General features: G+C 40.1%; 2 protein-coding genes across 4 annotated transcripts in view; one reads left to right on the top strand and one right to left on the bottom strand.

The window, feature by feature from the left end:
* The window catches only part of TCTEX1D4 (Tctex1 domain containing 4), a 56,389-nt gene that overhangs the window by 4,401 nt on the left and 33,664 nt on the right, over positions 1 to 18,324 (bottom strand). The window contains exons 3-4 of one of the 2 annotated variants that reach the window (XR_004255452.1): positions 11,182 to 11,299; positions 9,174 to 10,124 (exon numbers count right to left, since the gene is read on the bottom strand). The gene's annotated coding sequence lies outside the window, so the exon portion shown is untranslated. Of the gene's footprint in view, positions 1 to 9,173; positions 10,125 to 11,181; positions 11,300 to 18,324 lie in introns of those variants that run through there. The other variant, XM_032217864.1, reaches the window with a different exon arrangement.
* The window catches only part of BTBD19 (BTB domain containing 19), a 70,166-nt gene continuing 60,359 nt past the window's right edge, over positions 8,518 to 18,324 (top strand). For both annotated transcript variants that reach the window (XM_032217862.1, XM_032217861.1), the window contains exon 1: positions 8,518 to 9,166. In XM_032217862.1, coding sequence (XP_032073753.1) covers positions 9,075 to 9,166 — 92 coding nt within the window. In that variant the 5' untranslated portion in view covers positions 8,518 to 9,074. The remainder of the gene's footprint in view (positions 9,167 to 18,324) is intronic.

An 18,324-nucleotide genomic window follows, 5' to 3' on the forward strand; every position in this document is an offset into this window, starting at 1 on the left:
TAGTGGAATTTATCTAAAGAGTACTTTGCAGCAATTTTGGGGCTGCAGTTTCCAGTTTTACCAACCAATTTTGGGTAATGCTTGAAGTTGCAGGAGCCTTAAAGTATGGAGATGTCAGGCATGAAAGATCAGGACCACATATGGGGTTCCAATTAAACTGATTTATTGCTTAGGCCTTTGCATAGGAATCAACTCAACCAGAGGTAGTATTCAGCAGGTTCTGACCAGTTCTGGAAAACCAGTAGCGGAAATTTTGAGTAGTTTGGAGAACCGGTAAATACCAGCCCTGACTGGCCCCGCCCCCATCTATTCTCTGCCTCCCGAGTTCCAGCTGATCAGGAGGAAATGGGGATTTTGCAGTAACCTTCTCCTGGAGTGGGGAGGGAATGGAGATTTTACAGTATCCTTCCCCTGCCACACCCACCAAGCTATGCCATGTCCACCAAGCCACGCCCACAGAACCGGTAGTAAAAATGTTGAATCTCACCACTGAACTCAAGTAATGGTTTGTACTGTTTTGGTGCTAGATAAGGTAAACAAAATTAAAGAGAAATTGGACATAGTCCATTCGTGGGTATGTAGAGATTCTAGTCTGATTCCTGTTTTGACTTTGCCTCCAGGTTCTGTCACTCCTTCTACAGGACAGATTGAAACTACATTCCAAGGCTTATGTATGATGTGGTCGCTCCTGCCAGTTGTTTTCAGTACCAAGACTTGCTTAGAAGCTTATTATTTATGTACAGCTACAATTTACTGAAAATTGATGAGAAACATTTTCTGGCAAAAATTTTAGAAACATAATTTTATATATTTCTTATATATGCCACTACCTTACCTTAATGTTGCTTTCTGAGTTGTCCTGAGTTGTAAAATAGTCTTCGTTACTGCTTGTTAACAGAGTTGATCCATTCCAGACTGCCTTTTCTTGCATTTTAAAATCCAGTTTCAACTCCTCCATTTGGATGTCAAAATATTTTTATGCTGATTTTTCTGCATTTTCACAATCACCTTTCCATACACTCAAACATTTACTTTTTATTCTGGTTCATCCTAATTCTATTAATTTTAATGACCTGTCTTTCTGGCCCCATATAACCACTCCTCCTTCTCTAACAATTTACTGCCTTGAATATATCCCCACTTAGCCACCAGTTTCCTAATCTGTTTAGCTGAAACTCATGCATTTCTCTGCTGAAAGCCTTATTTTATTTCTGACACACGTTTGTTTGGCTACCTTTTGCATACCGTATTTGGAGACCTCCTATCCTAGGAGAGAAAGATTCAAGAAATTATGTGTTTATTTTATAGTGAAACATTTTTGTTGCTATGTGACATCAGGTTTCTCCAGGTATATCATTCTCTTTTAACTCTTTGCAGCTATTATGCATTTAGAGAAATGGTATATCAAGATCATTTGATAAAATCAGAGCAATTTCAATGTAGACGTTTCAGATCCAGTTTTCTCCTTTGCATATCACTGTAAGGGCTGGATTATATAATATGCTGAGCCAAAATGTGGTTTGATTAAATTTGATTTAGAATTTTCACAAACCCAACCTGTGTAGTCTGTAAACAATGGTTTATGGCTTAGTAAAATGTATAGATCAATTGCAATTTATTCAATAAACACTGTTTAAATAAAGTCCAGTTTAACATTTGCAGATTTTATTCATGTGAAATCTTAAAAGAAGGGTACAACATAAAGAGAAGGATAGTATCAAGATAAAAGGGTTAGAATCAAGAACACGTGAAGTGTTAGTATCAATTTATAATGCCTAGGTAAGAACACATTAGAAGTATTATATCCAATTTTGGTCACTACAATATAAAAAAGACATTGAGATTCTAAAACGAGTGCAGAGAAGAGCAACAAAAATGATTATTTTATTTTTATTTTATTTTATTATTTTTTAATGGGTTTATATGCCGCCCAATCCGGGGGGGGGGGACTCAGGGCAGCTTACAAGTACGAATAAAATAAAATAATATACAGGGGGAGAACATAAAACAATACAAACATTTTAAAAACACAACATACATCCAGTTTAATTGGGGGTTGACCTGATTTGAGTCAGCAACCCCAGGCCTGCCAGAACAGCCAGGTTTTGGTGGCTTTTTGGAAGGCTGCAAGGGTGGGGAGGGTCCGGATCTCTGTTGGTAACTTGTTCCACAGAGCTGGAGCAGCAACAGAAAAGGCTCTCCCCCGAGTGGTTGCCAGCCGGCATTGTCCAGCAGACGGCACCCGGAGGAGGCCTAACCTGTGAGTTCTTATCAGACGTTGGGAGGTATGTAGCAGGAGACTGTAGGCTAAAATATATGAAGAGTGGTTGCAGGGATTGGTTATGCCTACTTTAATGAAAAGAAGGACTAGGAGCGACATGATAGCAGTGCTTCATCACTGTTTCAATATCTAAAGGGCTGCCATGAAGAAGAAGGAAACAACCTATTTTGCAAAGCTTTTGTGCACCTGAAGGCAGCACAAAAAGCAATGGATGGAAACTAACCAAGGAGAGAACCAACCCAGAAATAAGGAGAAATTTCCTGCCCTCAGAGAGACAATTACCCTTCAGAAGTCGTGGGTGGTCCTTCAATGGATGTTTCTAAGAAGAGATTGGACAGCCATTTGTCTGGAATGGGGTAGGGTCTCCTGCTTGAACAGGGCGTTAGACTAGAAAACTTCCAAGGTACCTTCAAACTCTTATTCTCGTAGCAATAGACCAAGGAAATGTTTGGTATTCTATTTCCACAACAATTTTTTCTTCTAAGTTGAACAGAGCTGGAAACAAATATGACAGCATAGCTTTCATTAAGGAATGAAACATCAAGATTTCTTTACAAATGTTTGCAACTGACGTATAGTTCAACATGTACGTGTGTATTCAAAATACAAGGCTAACTCCGTGGTTACTGCTTGCTCTTTACAACATAACTTATTCCAGTAGTATCTTGGTTGCTACCTGCTTTTAGCAAAGCCAGGTTTCAGCCATTATTGTACTAAACAGGTGCAACTGACAGTGATTTGATATTTCAGAATGTTTCCTGGATATTTCTTTTTAAACAAAATAATTGTGAAGGTGGCAGGGTGTGTGCATCTAACTATGATCATGTAATTCCTTCCAACTAATCTGAACTGATTTCTTCGCAAACATAAGAAACTCATTTTGACAGGTGTTAGAATTTAATTACCAGGTCCGATTGCATTTATTGAACTGCATTGTACAGCTTGCTCTTGGGAAACATTGTCTTTTAATTGGGATTTGATTAGCCAACAGTATCAACTAAAGGCAAGTAAAATGTGAAGTTTAATTAAGGAGTTGTCAGAAACAAGAAAGCTTTCTCAGTCTCATATTTTTTTCAAATACAAAGCCAGTGCATGACAGGTCTTTAGCTAACCAAGGAGGGGGTTAGATTACAGAGAAGCAAAGAACTGTAATAACATATTCTCATATGACTTTCATCTTTTATTCTTGAAGATCCACTAGAAACAGCACCCAAACTGCTAGAAAGAATAGAGGAATATGGAAAAGTAGCAGGCTTGAAAATAAACAAAGACAAAATAAAGATTATGACAAAGAATATGCCAACGACGCAAAAGGAAGAGTTGTCAGAAACTTTGCAGATTCAAATTACAAGTAAGGTTAAATATTTGGGAATATACCTATCACCTAGATGCAGTACCCTCAAGGAGGACAATTATACTAGACTAAAACAACAAATAGTGACTGATTTGATGAAATGGGAAAATTTACAACTATCGATGATGGGAAGAATTTCTACAATTAAAATGAACATTCTACCTAGAATTTTATACCTGTTCCAGACAATCCCAATCAGATTGGGTAAGGACTTTTTTCAAAATTTAAACAAAATAGTTTTGAAGTTTATTTGGCAAGGGAAAAAAGCTAGAATAAAACTTAAATTGTTACAAGATGCTAGAATTAGAGGAGGATTAGGCCTACCTGATTGGGAGTTATACTACCAAGCAACAAACTTGATGTGGATTAAGGAGTGGATAACACTAAAAAATTCTAGACTATTGAATATAGAAGGTCATGATTTATTGTTGGGATGGCATACTTTTTTATGGTATAAGGGAACTAAAGCACATGGCTATTTTAGAAGACATTATATAAGGGAGGCTTTGTTATTAAACTGAGAAAAGGTTAAAAGATTACACTACTTAAAAATTCCAGTCTGGATATCAACGATTGAAGCATTTTCATATCCAATAATATATAAAAAGGAACAAACAGTTAGATATGTTGAAATATTGAATGCAAAGTGTGAACTCAAATCTATACAAGAGTTGAAACAAGAAGGGATAGAAATAAATTGGTATTCATATGTACAGATACAGATAGAATGAAGATAGAAAATCCAAAGGTTTTTACAATAAAATGACTGAATTAGACAAACTTTTAACAGGTACTGATGAAAAAGTAATTTAAAAACTATACGAATATTTATTGGAGGTTAAATTACAAGATTAAATTATGATACTTTAGGGGAAAAATTTTAGGTATGGGATTGATTTAGAGAAATGGCAGAAACTGTGGTCTCAAAACAATAAAATGACAATGTCTACTGCATATAGAGAAAAATTGTATAAGGTGTTTTACAGGTGGCATTTACCCCCAACGAGAATTGCAAAAATGTCCAAGAATAAATCAGAAAAGTGTTGGAAATGTCACCAGATACCGGGCTCATATTACCACATGTGGTGGACTTGCATTGAAGCTAAAAGATACTGGACTAAAATCCACATGTGGTTGGAGAAAATGACACACAAACAAATAGACTTTAAACCAGAGGTCTTTTTATTAGGAATCATACCAGAAATCTATAACAAAGACTTAAAATATCTGATTGTAAACGTGTTAACAGCAGCCAGACAGTTTGTTTGCAAAAAACTGGAAAAATGAAACAATACCAAATCAGGAAGATTTGGAAAATAATGTGCTGAAATGTGTAAATTGACACTTGAAATTAGAGAACAAGAGGATGAACAATTTTATAAGATATGGGATTTGTTTTATCAGTGGCTGGGGGAAAAAACTTGGAAATGAAAAATGTTTTACTCATGTTTTAACTGAAGGAATTAAATGATAACACAATCATGCTGTGAAATAGATTAACGATATAATGAAAAACTGATACATCTATGAATTGAATACTTTAGAATTTTTTGCTTTAAAAAGGATAAGGATAACAAAGATTTTATGTATACTTGATAGAGGATTGGTGATATAATGTATAACCTTAAGAACATATTACAATGATATCTTGTTGTTGATAAATAATTTTAATAAGGGAAGAACTAAAAATGGGTATATATATGCAGCGACTATTTAGAATAGTTTGTTGAAAAATGAAGGAAAAAGATTTCTGTTTGAAGGTATAAGGTACAAGGATAACAATGAACATAAGCATACCTGATAGTTGATTGGTGGAATTATGCATAATGGAAAATAGTGATATATAAATATAAATGGGTGGTAAAAAAAACCCTTTTCTTTCACATGGGGATTATATAAAGGTATACTGTTATCAAATAGATAATCAAGAATGTAAAGGAACTATGATTTATTGGAAAAAAAATAATACTAATCGTAATTGAATATATACTGTACAATGAAAGTGAGGTATTTAGTTATACTAGATGAAAAATCTGTGATGGTAAATGTTCTTCGAGAATATGGATGTTAAAACACCTATAACCAAACGACGTGCTGTATGTGATGATGCTTTTTTTTGTTTTGTTGTTGTTGTTGTTTTGTTTTTTTATGTATGTGTTGTCTGTGTAATAAAAAATAAAAATTTATATATATATAAAAAAACTCATTTTGACAGGTGTTAGAATTTAATTACCAGGTCCGATTGCATTTATTGAACTGCATTGTACAGCTTGCTCTTGGGAAACATTGTCTTTTAATTGGGATTTGATTAGCCAACAGTATCAACTAAAGGCAAGTAAAATGTGAAGTTTAATTAAGGAGTTGTCAGCAACAAGAAAGCTTGCTCAGTCTCATTTTTTTTCCAAATACAAAGCCAGTGCATGACAGGTCTTTAGCTAACCAAGGAGGGGGTTAGATTACAAAGAAGCAAAAAACTGTAATAACATATTCTCATATGACTTTCATCTGGCTGTTGACTAAATTCCACCAGATCAGCTTACTTTCATAGTTGGAATAAGCCAAGGCATTTTCCAGTGAGCAGAGATTAAGTGAAATAACCTACTGGACATTCATACCATTATCAGAGGTAGTTTCATAAGATGGTGTTTTATTTTGCAGAGCACACTGAAGCGAGCAGCAAACGGGAAATGAGGTGAGCAATGTTGCTTACAAAGATACTTATTCATGATCCTACTAGTTGTAATTTTTATAAGGAGAAAAGAACACAAGAACAGACCTGCTGCAATGAATCCCTAGCCCTGTGATGGCGAACCTATGGCATGCATGCCACAGGTGGCACACGGAGCCATTTCTTAGGGTATGCGAGGTGTTGCCCTGTCAGCTCCAGTGTGCATACATACGCTGGCCAGCTGATGTCTGCCTTCATTTTCAGCCATTTTTCACCTCCGGAGGGCAAAAAAACAACAACGCACAAACCGGAAGTTCGGGAACGGATTTCCAGTTTGCCCAAAGGGCCGTTTTTCTCCCTGACTAGAGGGTAAAAAACAGCCCAACACGCAATCTGGAAGTCAGAAAATGGGCCGTTTCCACCCTCCAGAGGGCCTCTGGAGGGCACAGGGGAGGCCGTTTTTGCCCTTCCCAGGCTCCTAGAAAGCCGTGCGCACATGCACAGGGAGGTAGGGGGTCACATGCGCATGCGCAGGGGGGGTTGCACGGGGGGGGTCATTGTTATGGGAGTGGGCACCCAAGCACGTGGGATAGTGTATGCACTCGTGCTTTTGACAACCAAGGCGAAAAAGGGTTGCCATCAGTGCCCTAGCCCATCTAGTCCAGCAGTCTGTTCTCACAGTGGCCAAAGAATTCTATTAGTCTCCCAGCAGATGGTCTTCAAGGCAGCCATTGGAGGGTTTGTATTGGAATGAAAGCTATTAGCTTTTGCTCTTCATAATTTCCATAAATTAATCCAACCTGTTTTTGAAGCCAGCCATGCCAATGGATTCCAAAGTGTTAAAAATGTATAAAATGTTTTCCTTTTGTCTATTCTAGTTCTTCCAGTATTCAATTTCATTGGGCAACTTCTTGTTCTAGTATTTTGGAAAAAGGAAAAGAGCTTCTCTTTGTCCATTTTATCCACACCTTGCACGACACACGTCAATCATGTTTCCTCATGTTCACCTGACTGAAACTAAAAAAAAAAACAATTGTTGCAACCTTTCCTCATAGGCAATCTGCTCCAGCTGCTTTTTTTAAGCAGATGGCACTAGAATGTGAATGGTAAACATGTTGTATGTAGCACAAACTTTATGTCGTAATGTGTGCTTATAAGTAATTCACCCTGAATTAGCAGCATTCAGCAGCATGGGATCCTAATACAGAAGCAATAACATCTCTTAGGTTATGAAAGCACTAACAGATGGTTTGCTGGGTCTGTTCATCCTAATACAAATCTTCCAAATGTGTTCACTTCAATTCCCACAATCCCTAACTAGCATTGCCAAAAGCTATTGTGTAGATTGAAGTCCAGTATACTTAGAAGACACAAATCTCTGTCAAACTGAACTCCACCCTTGGAGATTTCACAAACATAACCATGTTGTTTCCTTGGCAGTGAAATGAAATTGATTTGTCGCTACTTTTTTCAAGATTATTCAAAATTTTCCAATCTAATTTACGATCCAGGGATTCATGACTCTCTCTCATCCGAGTACCAGTCAAACTCATCCAGATCAGTCAGCATTAGTTGGAAATCATCATGGAAATCTGTCTACCAAAATATCTCCTCTGGATGATAAACACCTTCATTATGCTCCTTTATTCTAAACACTTGCTCTCTCATAATAGCTCTTCTTCCACATTTCTGCATTTGTCAAGCTACCACAGAGTAAAGGGATGAATGAGTTTGTTGCATTTGGAATCCTGTTACGTTATCATTCCCAGAATTGATCTGCATGAACATGACTTAACTTGCACATAGATGTATAATGTGCCCTTTGATATTGAAGAAGATTCTTGAGAACATTGTGAACAGTCATGTAAACAAACCGGTGAGGACCCAGAACTCTTCCTTGAGGTATAGGCTTAAATTATTCTACTTTATACACTTTATGCAATGCCCTAGGTTTTTTTTGAGAATGTTCTAATGGTAGAAAAGTTGGAGGGAAAGAGGAGGATTACAAGAAGCAAGCACAGTTACAATGGCAACGAGTGCACTTTTGAAAGAGCTGAAGGCCCAGGCTAGGGCCAGATCATCATCTATATCAGGGGTGTCAAACTTGTGGTCCGTGGGTTGCATGTGGCATGTGCTGGCCACGCCCACACCATTTAGCAAAGGGGGGGAAGTTGCAATATGTCACGTGACGACGTGAGTTTGACATCCCTGATCTATATGGTCGCTAAGAGTTAACATTGTCTTAATCTAATCTAATGAATCACAATATGAAATTTCTTAGCGGGAATTCCATCCCATTCCATGTACAGAGAAATATTGTTTTAATTTTGTTAAAAGAATAGTTGGCAGTTAGATGACATCTCAGTTCCAAGCATGAGCTTTTTCCAAACATTGACCTGTCTCTAAGCCCAAAGCCCACACATACAATTTCCGAAGGTAAGGAGAAGAGCCTGTTTGTTTTCTTTACAACAATCCAGACCCTGACTAGATGATTTCTCTGAGCTAGCTCTTGGGACTCCCGGTTTCTGCAAAAGCCTTTTCCTTCTATCCACAACAGCTGGATATGAGGGTTTTGGCAGTGCCTGTTGCCTAGCAACAAAAGTGTTGCTTTCGACTTCTTTGGCCTTTCTCTGCATTCCTGCCCTGCCTCTGAGGCTCCAGCCAGCCGTGTCGTTTCTCAGTATAACCGCGATTGCCAGCAATAAGCCAAAGCCAAGGAAAGTCGGGCAAAGCCCCTGTGTTTCGCTGCCCTTCCCAGCTGGGGCCGACTTATGGCCGCCGCCTCTGGTTCGGTTCTCCTGCTGGGGGATCCATCTGCTTTTGCTGCCTCCCTCAAGACTCTCATCAACAACCCCCAGTTCAGGTAAGCGTGCCACACAATCTGCCTGCCTGTCTTCCATGGGAATGAGCCCGAAGAACGGGCAGGGGTGATCACGTGACCGCCAAGCGGTTGATTAAAAATTAGGCTTGCTGGAAAAGTTCACCACAGTATCACAAAGCAAGAAACGAATTTTGTGTGATTTTAAATTGTTTCCCTGACTTCGCACGGCAGTAAATGTGCTTGAGTCTCTGAATTTCCCCAAATCACAACTACGCGTCTGATTTGACAGTGTTTCTTTCCGGCCTATGTGCTTCCGTTTATAAAAAAAAATTGGGTTTGCAGTAAAATTGCATACAAAGGCGTTGTCGTCTTCTTTTCCCTGGGCCCTGCTTTGATGAAAGCTTTTAGTTTTCGTCAAAGATTTACTAAAAAATAAACGAGTGTTTGCAAGAAATGGAAGCCCTCCTTTCAAACCAGCGTTGATTTTTTAATCTTTCTAGTTGTAAGAATGGAAGGAAAAGAATGAGTCACATGACTGTTTTGAAATCTCCTGGTCCTGTATGGATAGATGCAAAAAGATTTGGATTATCTGTTTTGGAGGCTATTGTGAGAAATGACAATGAGAGTCTCTCTTTGCAGGTGTGCATTGTGAAATTTTTATTTTTATTTATTACATTTATATGCCATACATCTTGTCTAGAGGTGACTCTTAAGTGGTTTACAACAGAGTAAAAGCAACAAGAAAAAGGTTAATATTGCTTAAAATATTATCTTAATATTTTAATAAATATTCACATTAAAATTAACAAAGGTAGCAAGGATGGGAGCAAGATATAACCAGGATGAAGATGGAAGCTTTTGTAGTCCATTAACCATTCCAGAATGTTGGGGGAGGGGAGACCAATTGCCAGAGCCAAATTTTTAAGGCAGAGGTGGTATTCAGCAGGTTCTGACCAGTTCTGGAGAACTGGTAGTGAAAAGTTTGAGTAGTTCGGAGAACCTGTAAATATAAGGTGACCAGATTTTCAGATTGGTAAAGAGGGACACCTTTGACCGGGCCAGGGGGTTGATTAAAAATTTTATACGGAGCAACAAAAATTTTCAAACAACGCAAAAATACTATTGTAATTTTTTTTGCTGCAACGGTCGCTAAGTGTGAAAATGGTCACTAAGTGTGAAAAATGGTCATCAGTCACTTTTTTCAATGCCATTGTAACTTTGGTCACTATACCACCGTTCTTGCCACAGTTCTTAAGTGAATAACTGCAGCTGATAAGTTAGTAACATAAGTGAATCTGGTTTCAGCATTTGACTTTGTCAAAAGGCAATTAAAATGACCCCAGGACACTGAAACCATCATAAATACGAATCTGTTGCCAAACATCAAAATTTTGATCGCGTGACCATGAGGATGCTGCAACGGTTGCTAAGTGTGAAAAATGGTCGCTAAGTGTGAAAAATGGTCATCAGTCACTTTTTTCAATGCCATTGTAACTTTGGTCATTAAATGAACTGTTTGAAAGCTAAGGCTAGCTTGCATTATAATGCCTTATGCTAGCTTACATTTTCAAGAGAGAGAAGCTAAACTCCTTATTAGAATTGAAATAGAAATGAATAGAGTAGAGTAGAATAGAATAGAATAGAATAGAATAGAATAGAATAGTTTATTAGCCAAGTGTGATTGGACACACAAGGAATTTGTCTTTGGTGAATATGCTCTCAGTGTACATAAAGAAAAATAAAATAGAATACATTCATCAAGAATCATAAGCTACAACACTTAGTGATAGTCATAGGTTACTAATAAGCAATCAAATTATACTAGGAAACAAATTATTGGATTTTTAAATTATTGGATTTTCTTTCAAAGAAACTCAGTATGTGCTTCCTGATTATTAAAAGTGCAAATTCAGTGTCAATGACTCCTGACTATTTAAAAAAAGATTCTATCCAAAATAAATTGAAATAAACAATTTTAAAAAATCCTATGCACAATAAATAAAATATTATTTTAAAATACATTAAAAAAATAAAAGAAAAAGACCCAACTCACTTACCAGCAGGGAGGCAGAATCAGCAGAACTCCGATGCGATGGATCCTCGCAGCGATGGATGAAAGCAATAGGGAGCAGGCAGGCAGAGAGGCAACAGGAACAGATAAGACACTGGACTGGACTGTGGAGGGACAACAAGGCTAGGGTCACTAAGCAGATGTGGAGAGGGAGGGCGGGGGGGAAAGCTAGGCTGCAGCGGCTACTACCAGGCCCCGGCCTCGCTAGGGAAGGCGAAAGCTAGGCCGCAGCGGCTACTGCCAGCCCGCAGCCTCGCTAGGGAAGGCCTTCGCAAGGGAAGGCCTTACCTTGCGAAAGCTAGGCCACCGCTGCCCACTCAAAGCCTCCCGAGTCCCGCCGCCGGAGTTGCTTACCTGAAGCAGCAAGAAGGCGAAGACGAAATGGAAGACTCGAGCAGTGCGAAGCTTTTAAACTTAAACTTTTCCGCCCCCAGCCCGCTCACTGATTGGCTGGACTCCAGCCAATCAGTGAGCGGCAGGCTGGGCTGGCTTAGTGCTGATGGGCAGGGGAGCGAGCAAGCGAGCTGCAATGCGCCAAAAATGGGGGAGCGAGCTGCAACGTGCCAAAATTAAAAATGAAAAATCGGGACTTTTAATAACGACGTGGGACAAATTGTAGAAAATCGTGACTGTCCCGCAGGACATCTGGTCACCTTACCCATGTAGAGTGTGTTGCAGTGGTCCAGACCAGTGGTGGGATTCAAAAAAATTTAGTACTGGTTCTGTAGATGTGACAGGTGAAGGATACTGTAAAATCTCCATTCCCTCCCCACTCCAGGGGAAGGTTACTGCAAAATCCCCATTTCCTTCCGATCAGCTGGCACTCGGAATGCAGGGAAGAGATGGGGGCGCAGCCAGTCAGAGGTGGTATTTACCAGTTTCCTGAACTAGCCAAAATTTCCGCTATCGGTTTTGCAGAACTGGCCAGAACCTGCTGAATACCACCTCTGGTCCAGACGTGGAAATACAGCATGAATGATTTGATGCACAGTTACATTAATTGATTGTGCACTGACAGCCTAAAATATGAGCATTAACTCTTAAGTATTGTTGCTACTATTGCCCTAGATAATTATTTCAAGTCAATTTAACTGCAGTCTGTTAAATGTGTAAACCCCTCAGAATCTATTTATTGCACTTGTTCTTGAGAGGAAAAAAAATGTGTACAACCACAAGTCTCAGTGGGAAAAGGGTAAGTGGTAAGTGGCAAAATGTGCCTTCTAGTGTGACAATCTCTCGGTTTCTTAGGTACTTGAGGTACAAGTATAAAAGGGGGGCATTTTGATGATGCACATGTTGTCATTTTGATGTAATTGTTGCTGGAAACAGACACCTATAATTATAGTAACAAGATTTGACAAAACCAGCCAATACATTTTTCATAAAAAGGAATTTGAATTACAATGTTAGTATCCAGAGATCATTTATATGCCTTATTCTAAGTAGCAGGCTTTTTCAGCAATCAGGTGAACAAGCCGGCCATTTAGAACAAGGAAACTATGCTGTATTGTATACTGTAAACCTAGCTGCTATGGTTGTAGTTTATTCAATAAGCAAATCATGTAGTGTATTTATTGTGGTTTGTGTACTGTAGCATATTTTAATCTTGACTATGTCAGAATGTGATTTGATTTTGACTGATACAAAATTCAAAGGGAAAAATAAATTATATATTATGGACACAAAATCATTGACTCAAAAACTTGAGATTATTTTGCAATATATTACATATTTGTAATATCATTGTGTGATTAATGTTTTAACCCTATTTTTTATATTTGGAATTAAAGTCATATCATAACAACAGCATAGACAGCCAATTGACTCTATAAGCTAAGAGGCTTATAACTAGACCTAGATTTGAGTTAAAAGTTACATAGCTGAATTTCCTGTTTTTTTCTTTCACAGTGTATACAACAGGGTCATCCATGCATGCTTTACAATCCAATAGAAGAATGAAACACTAGTCTGTGGCAAAATCAAAGGCCTAAACTATGATCTAGTAAAAGTTTAAGAAGGCTGTTATTTTCAAGATACAATACAATACGATACGATACGATACGATACGATACGATACAATACAATACAATAGCAGAGTTGGAAGGGACCTCGGAGGTCTTCTAGTCCAACCCCCTGCCTAGGCAGGAAACCCTATACCGTTTCAGACAAATGGCTATCCAACATCTTCTTAAAGACTTCCAGTGTTGGGGCATTCACAACTTCTGGAGGCAAGCTGTTCCACTGATTAATTGTTCTAACTGCCAGGAAATTTCTCCTCAGATCTAAGTTGCTTCTCTCCTTGATTAGTTTCCACCCATTGCTTCTTGTTCTACCCTCAGGTGCCTTGGAAAATAGTTTGACTCCCTCCGCAATCCCCTGGGAGATGGCCAGAGAGATCACCTCCCTCATTTCAGCTGACAGTGCTGGGCTCTTGCCCTCCCTCAGCCGATGTTTGCTGGTGTGCCCATGGCGCCTAGCCCTGCCTGAGCTGGAATCCCCTTCCTCGGGCAAGATGCTCTGGAAGGAGTCCCTTTCCTCCCTGATAGAGGAGCTGAGCGAGTTCCCTGGGCCCGGCTGCATGCCAGGGAACTGCAATGGTTTCTCCTTCCAATGCAGAGAGCGAAAAGCAGCAACTCCCACAGGCCCGTGCGCCTCCTGCAGATGGTGACCCGATCCCTGGTCTGGTGGAGGTCCAAGGCGGTCGTGAAGGGCTGTCTGTTCAAAGAACCAGAAAGGGTCATTGTGACCACAGACGCCAGCCTTAGGGGATGGGAGGCCCACTGTCAGGGTCAGCTTGCCCAGGGCCAGTGGTCTCAGAGGGAGGCTGCCCACAGCATCAACTGGCTAGAGCTGAGGGCAGCCTGACTCGCGCTACGCCGCTTTGCATGTCTGATAAAGGGAAGACATGTACTGTTAAGGACAGACAATGTGGCAACAAAAGCCCACATAAACTGGCAGGGCGGTACCCATTCAAGGGGACTCATGCTCGAGGCAGAGGCTCTGGGCAGGTGGGCGGAGCGACATCTGGCTTCTCTCAGAGCAGATCACATCTCCGGAACCAGCAATCGGGAGGCAGACTGGCTGAGCCGACAGCGCATTGATCACTCGGAGTGGCGCCTACACCTGGACCTGTTCCAACAGATCGTGAGGAAATTCGGCAAACCGCAAGTAGACCTCGTCACACATTCCAACATACAACTGCCACGATTCTTTAGCCGCTACCAATCACCGTTGGCGGAAGGGACGAACGCACTGATGTGCGAGTGGCCCCGGTAACTCTTATACGCATTCTCTCCTCTGCCCCTCATCCCTCAGGTAGTGGCCAAACTCCTGACCTAATGGGCAGAAATTCTTCTGGTGGCACCGTTCTGGCCAAGGAGGTCCTGGTACGCAGATCTTGTCAGTCTCTCCGTTCAGAGACCGTGGTGAATTCCTCAGGATCAAGTCTCCCTCAGCCAGGGGGCCATCAGTCATCCAGACCCCCAGTGGCTACAACTAGCCGTCTGGCACTTGAGGGGGACCTCCTGAGGAAACAGAACATCTCTGACAAGGTCATACGAACAATACAAGCGTCCAGGAGACCCTCCACTACCAGGATATACAATGCAACCTGGGCCGCCTTTTCATTGTGGTGCAAGGCTAGAGACATTGTTGACTTTTCTGCCTCACTTCCTTAGACCCAAGACTTCCTACAGGAGGGTCTGGATAAAGGTCTGGCACCCAGTACTCTCAGGTGTCAGGTTGCGGCGCTATCGACCATCCTGGCCAGGGGTTCATCTTGTTCTCTGAGCCAGCACCCTCAAATTAAGAGCTTTCTGAAAGGCGCAGCAAACATCAGTCCACCGACGGTCCACCAATTCCCATCATGGGACCTCCCATTTGTCTTAAGGGCTCTGACAGGTCCCCCATTTGAGCCTCTGCGTACGTCTAGTCTACGCCACCTATCCATCAAGACTGCCTTTCTGGTGGCTATCACTTCTGCACGCAGGGTGTCCAAACTGGCGGCTCTCTCAGTCAGGGAGGACTTGTGCGTGGTCCACACTGACAGGGTTATATTGAGACTCAATCCTTCATTTACCCCTAAAATTAACTCTCTGTTCCATAGATCTCAAGAGATTATATTGTCTAACTTTTGTCCTAAACCTTCTCACCCTAAGAGAGCGTGAATGGCATAAGTTGGACGTGAGACGTGCCATCCGCATTTATGTAAAGAGGACTAAGGAATTCTGTCGTTCAAAGGCGTTTTTCATCTCTTTCCTTCCTGGCCCTCTCGGCCGCAAGGTCTCATTTCACACCGTAGGTTGTTGCCTGCGCGCTTGCATTAAGCTGGCGTATGAGCATCAGGGCAAGACAGCTCGGTGCAGGGTCACCGCACACTCTACTAGGAGCGCGGCAGCATCAGCAGCCTGGGCGACCCAGGCATCTATTCTGGACATTTGCAGGACGGCCACATGGGCTTCCCCCACCACCTTTATAAAAAACTATAAAATAGACACCTTTGCTCAGCTGAAGCCTCCTTCAGAAGAAGAATTCTGCAAAGAGTTGCTGAAACTCCGGAGGCTCCGGTTCTTACCCACCCTGGGACTCAATAGCTTGGGCATGTCCCACGCTTGGACTCTCCAAGCAGTGCACTGGAGAAAGACCGTTGGCTTACCTGAACGGTCGTTCTCAGGGCACTGCGAGGTAAGTCCAAACCCACCCAGGGGTTTTTTCTTACAATCCGTGACTGTATTATTGACTGTGAACTCTTACCATATGATTGTCCTTTCGTTTTTAAACTGAACATAGAGAGGCAAAGGGAGGCATGGTCAAGAAAAACATTACTCAGTCCAAGGGGAGATAGGCTGTGTTAACCCACGCTTGGACTCTCCTCACAGCGCCCTGAGAATGACCGTTCAAGTAAGCCAACGGTCTTTTTTGCAAGCCTCGTCTGGAGTCTTACTCTTTGGCATCTCAGTGGCTCGGGGAAAACTCCTGGAGCCTTACAATATGTTATCTAATCTGGTGATACAGCTTTCATTGCCTATGTAACACAAATAATCCCAAATTGCCTTTCCCAGGGAGAGCTGGCATAGAATGCAAGGCTCATTTCTATAAGCCACAAATATTTATTAAGAAATCATATTATAGCTAACTGATGAAAAGAAACTGCATTTTCTAACATACTGAGTTGCAATATATTAGCAGTGAAAAAATGCATACACATTGTGAACAATAATGCTATAGTTCTGGGAGCATCACATGTAGTAGATAGTGTCTGTGTCTTAATAAATTGCAGTAAAATATAGTTGCCACATGCTAAATAAATTAATGAAGTGCAATATAGTAATAAGTAGTATACTTGTTTGAATGTTAGATGTTCCAACAATGTAAACTAATAATTATTAGCAAGGCTACTTGCTCTCTATCTTTTATTGTTTTTAATATACTGTATATATTTGGGTTCTGCATCCTCAAAAGGAAAGTATCCCCCCCCCCATTTTAAATTGAAAAATAAACTTGTTCAGTCTTGCTCCCTGTAGAAAGCTTGTCCAATTTTAATATCCGTGGAGTTAATGCTGACTAGATGAAGACTCCAATAAAATGTACCGTAGGTAATTCTTGGCTGATTTACATTATTCTACAATAGCTATTGATCTGGTGCAGCTAGGAATTAAGATAATTGTCTTGATTAATGATGTTCCATTTCCTAGAGAAATTAAAAACACTCCATTTTCTGGCCTCCAAAAGTGAGAAAGTAATTAGGTAATGAAAAATAAAGTGAATGCCAAATAAGTTACCAAAGGTACTCTTGTAGTTATCTAAATTTACAGAGTGCTTTTTCACTACGTAATCTGGTAGGAATATCAAAATTACATGTTCTTTTTAATCTGGTGCAACAGATCATTTGAATCTAATGATCTTGAAATATATAACTGCCGGATCTGCAACACTGCTTGGAAAGCAGAAGTCAGTACATGAGGCTCTACTCATTAAATTAGTGAAGTTATTGCCTTATTTTTATTTTCTCTGCTTGCAGTGTGTTCTGACCTTGTTATATACACCCATTCTCACATGTTAATTTATTCATCATTGGGTATTCTCTTACTACTTTTTTAACCAATTCCTCTTTGCTGGTAAGGATTAGGTTGAGAATACTAGAACCTCGTGTTCTTTCATCTACCTTCTGACAAATGAAGTTGTCAACAATAGGGAAGAAAAATTTCTTGGAACTTTGACTCTTGGCAGAGATAGATTCCCAGAAGATATAAACAAAAATTAGAATCCCTCATTATCACTGATGCATGTCTCTTTGAAAGTGAGGCATTTTATTTGCATCTTTTGACTGTCCAGGCAGTCTATAATAAACTCTCACTATCACTTTAGTTTTTTCTCACATTTTACTTTTTCAATAAATCCCCACTTTCAACAACGTGTTATATACTCTGATTTTTTAATTTCTGATTTCCCCCCCTTATATTCAGTGAACACTCCATTCCTTCTATTGCACCTTCTCCTTTTGAGTAAATTCTAACCTTCCAATACTATGTATTAATCATGATATGTATCATCCCATCATTTTAAATATATATGTCACATCATATTTATCTTCCTGAGAGAAGATAAATAGTCTATTTCTCCCTGCTTATGCTAATGCTTTGCTGTTGAATTGTTTATGCTCCTGTCAAATTCGGAGTCCCTGTTCTGGCCTCCTGTTTCACCAATTGTATTCTGGTTCTTTGGTCCCAATCTTTAACTGGATATTCCGTTTTTAGTTTTGCCACCCTCCATCTTTTATTCTAGTTTAGTGCCTTGATGTGAGTAATAAAGCATCTGGCAAACATTTTCTTCCCAGGCCCTATAATGCAACCCCTTATTGCAACCCCATCTATGTAGCCAATAACTGATAGCTATGATTCTGTTTTCTCTTCTTATACTTTTACCCCCAGCTAAAATAACTGATACGAAATTACCTCTTTTATTTATTATTTAAATTTTTAAATTTTAAATATTTTAACTCAAGACAGTGAATGTACATAATACTCCTTCCTCGTCTTTCCCCCACAACAACAACCTTGTGAGGTAAATTGAGCTGAGAGAGAGTGACTGCCCTGTCACCCAGCTGGCTTTCATGCCCAAGACAGGATTA

This window comes from Thamnophis elegans, chromosome 5 (assembly GCF_009769535.1).
Source record: "Thamnophis elegans isolate rThaEle1 chromosome 5, rThaEle1.pri, whole genome shotgun sequence".
Taxonomy (NCBI): domain Eukaryota; kingdom Metazoa; phylum Chordata; class Lepidosauria; order Squamata; family Colubridae; genus Thamnophis; species Thamnophis elegans.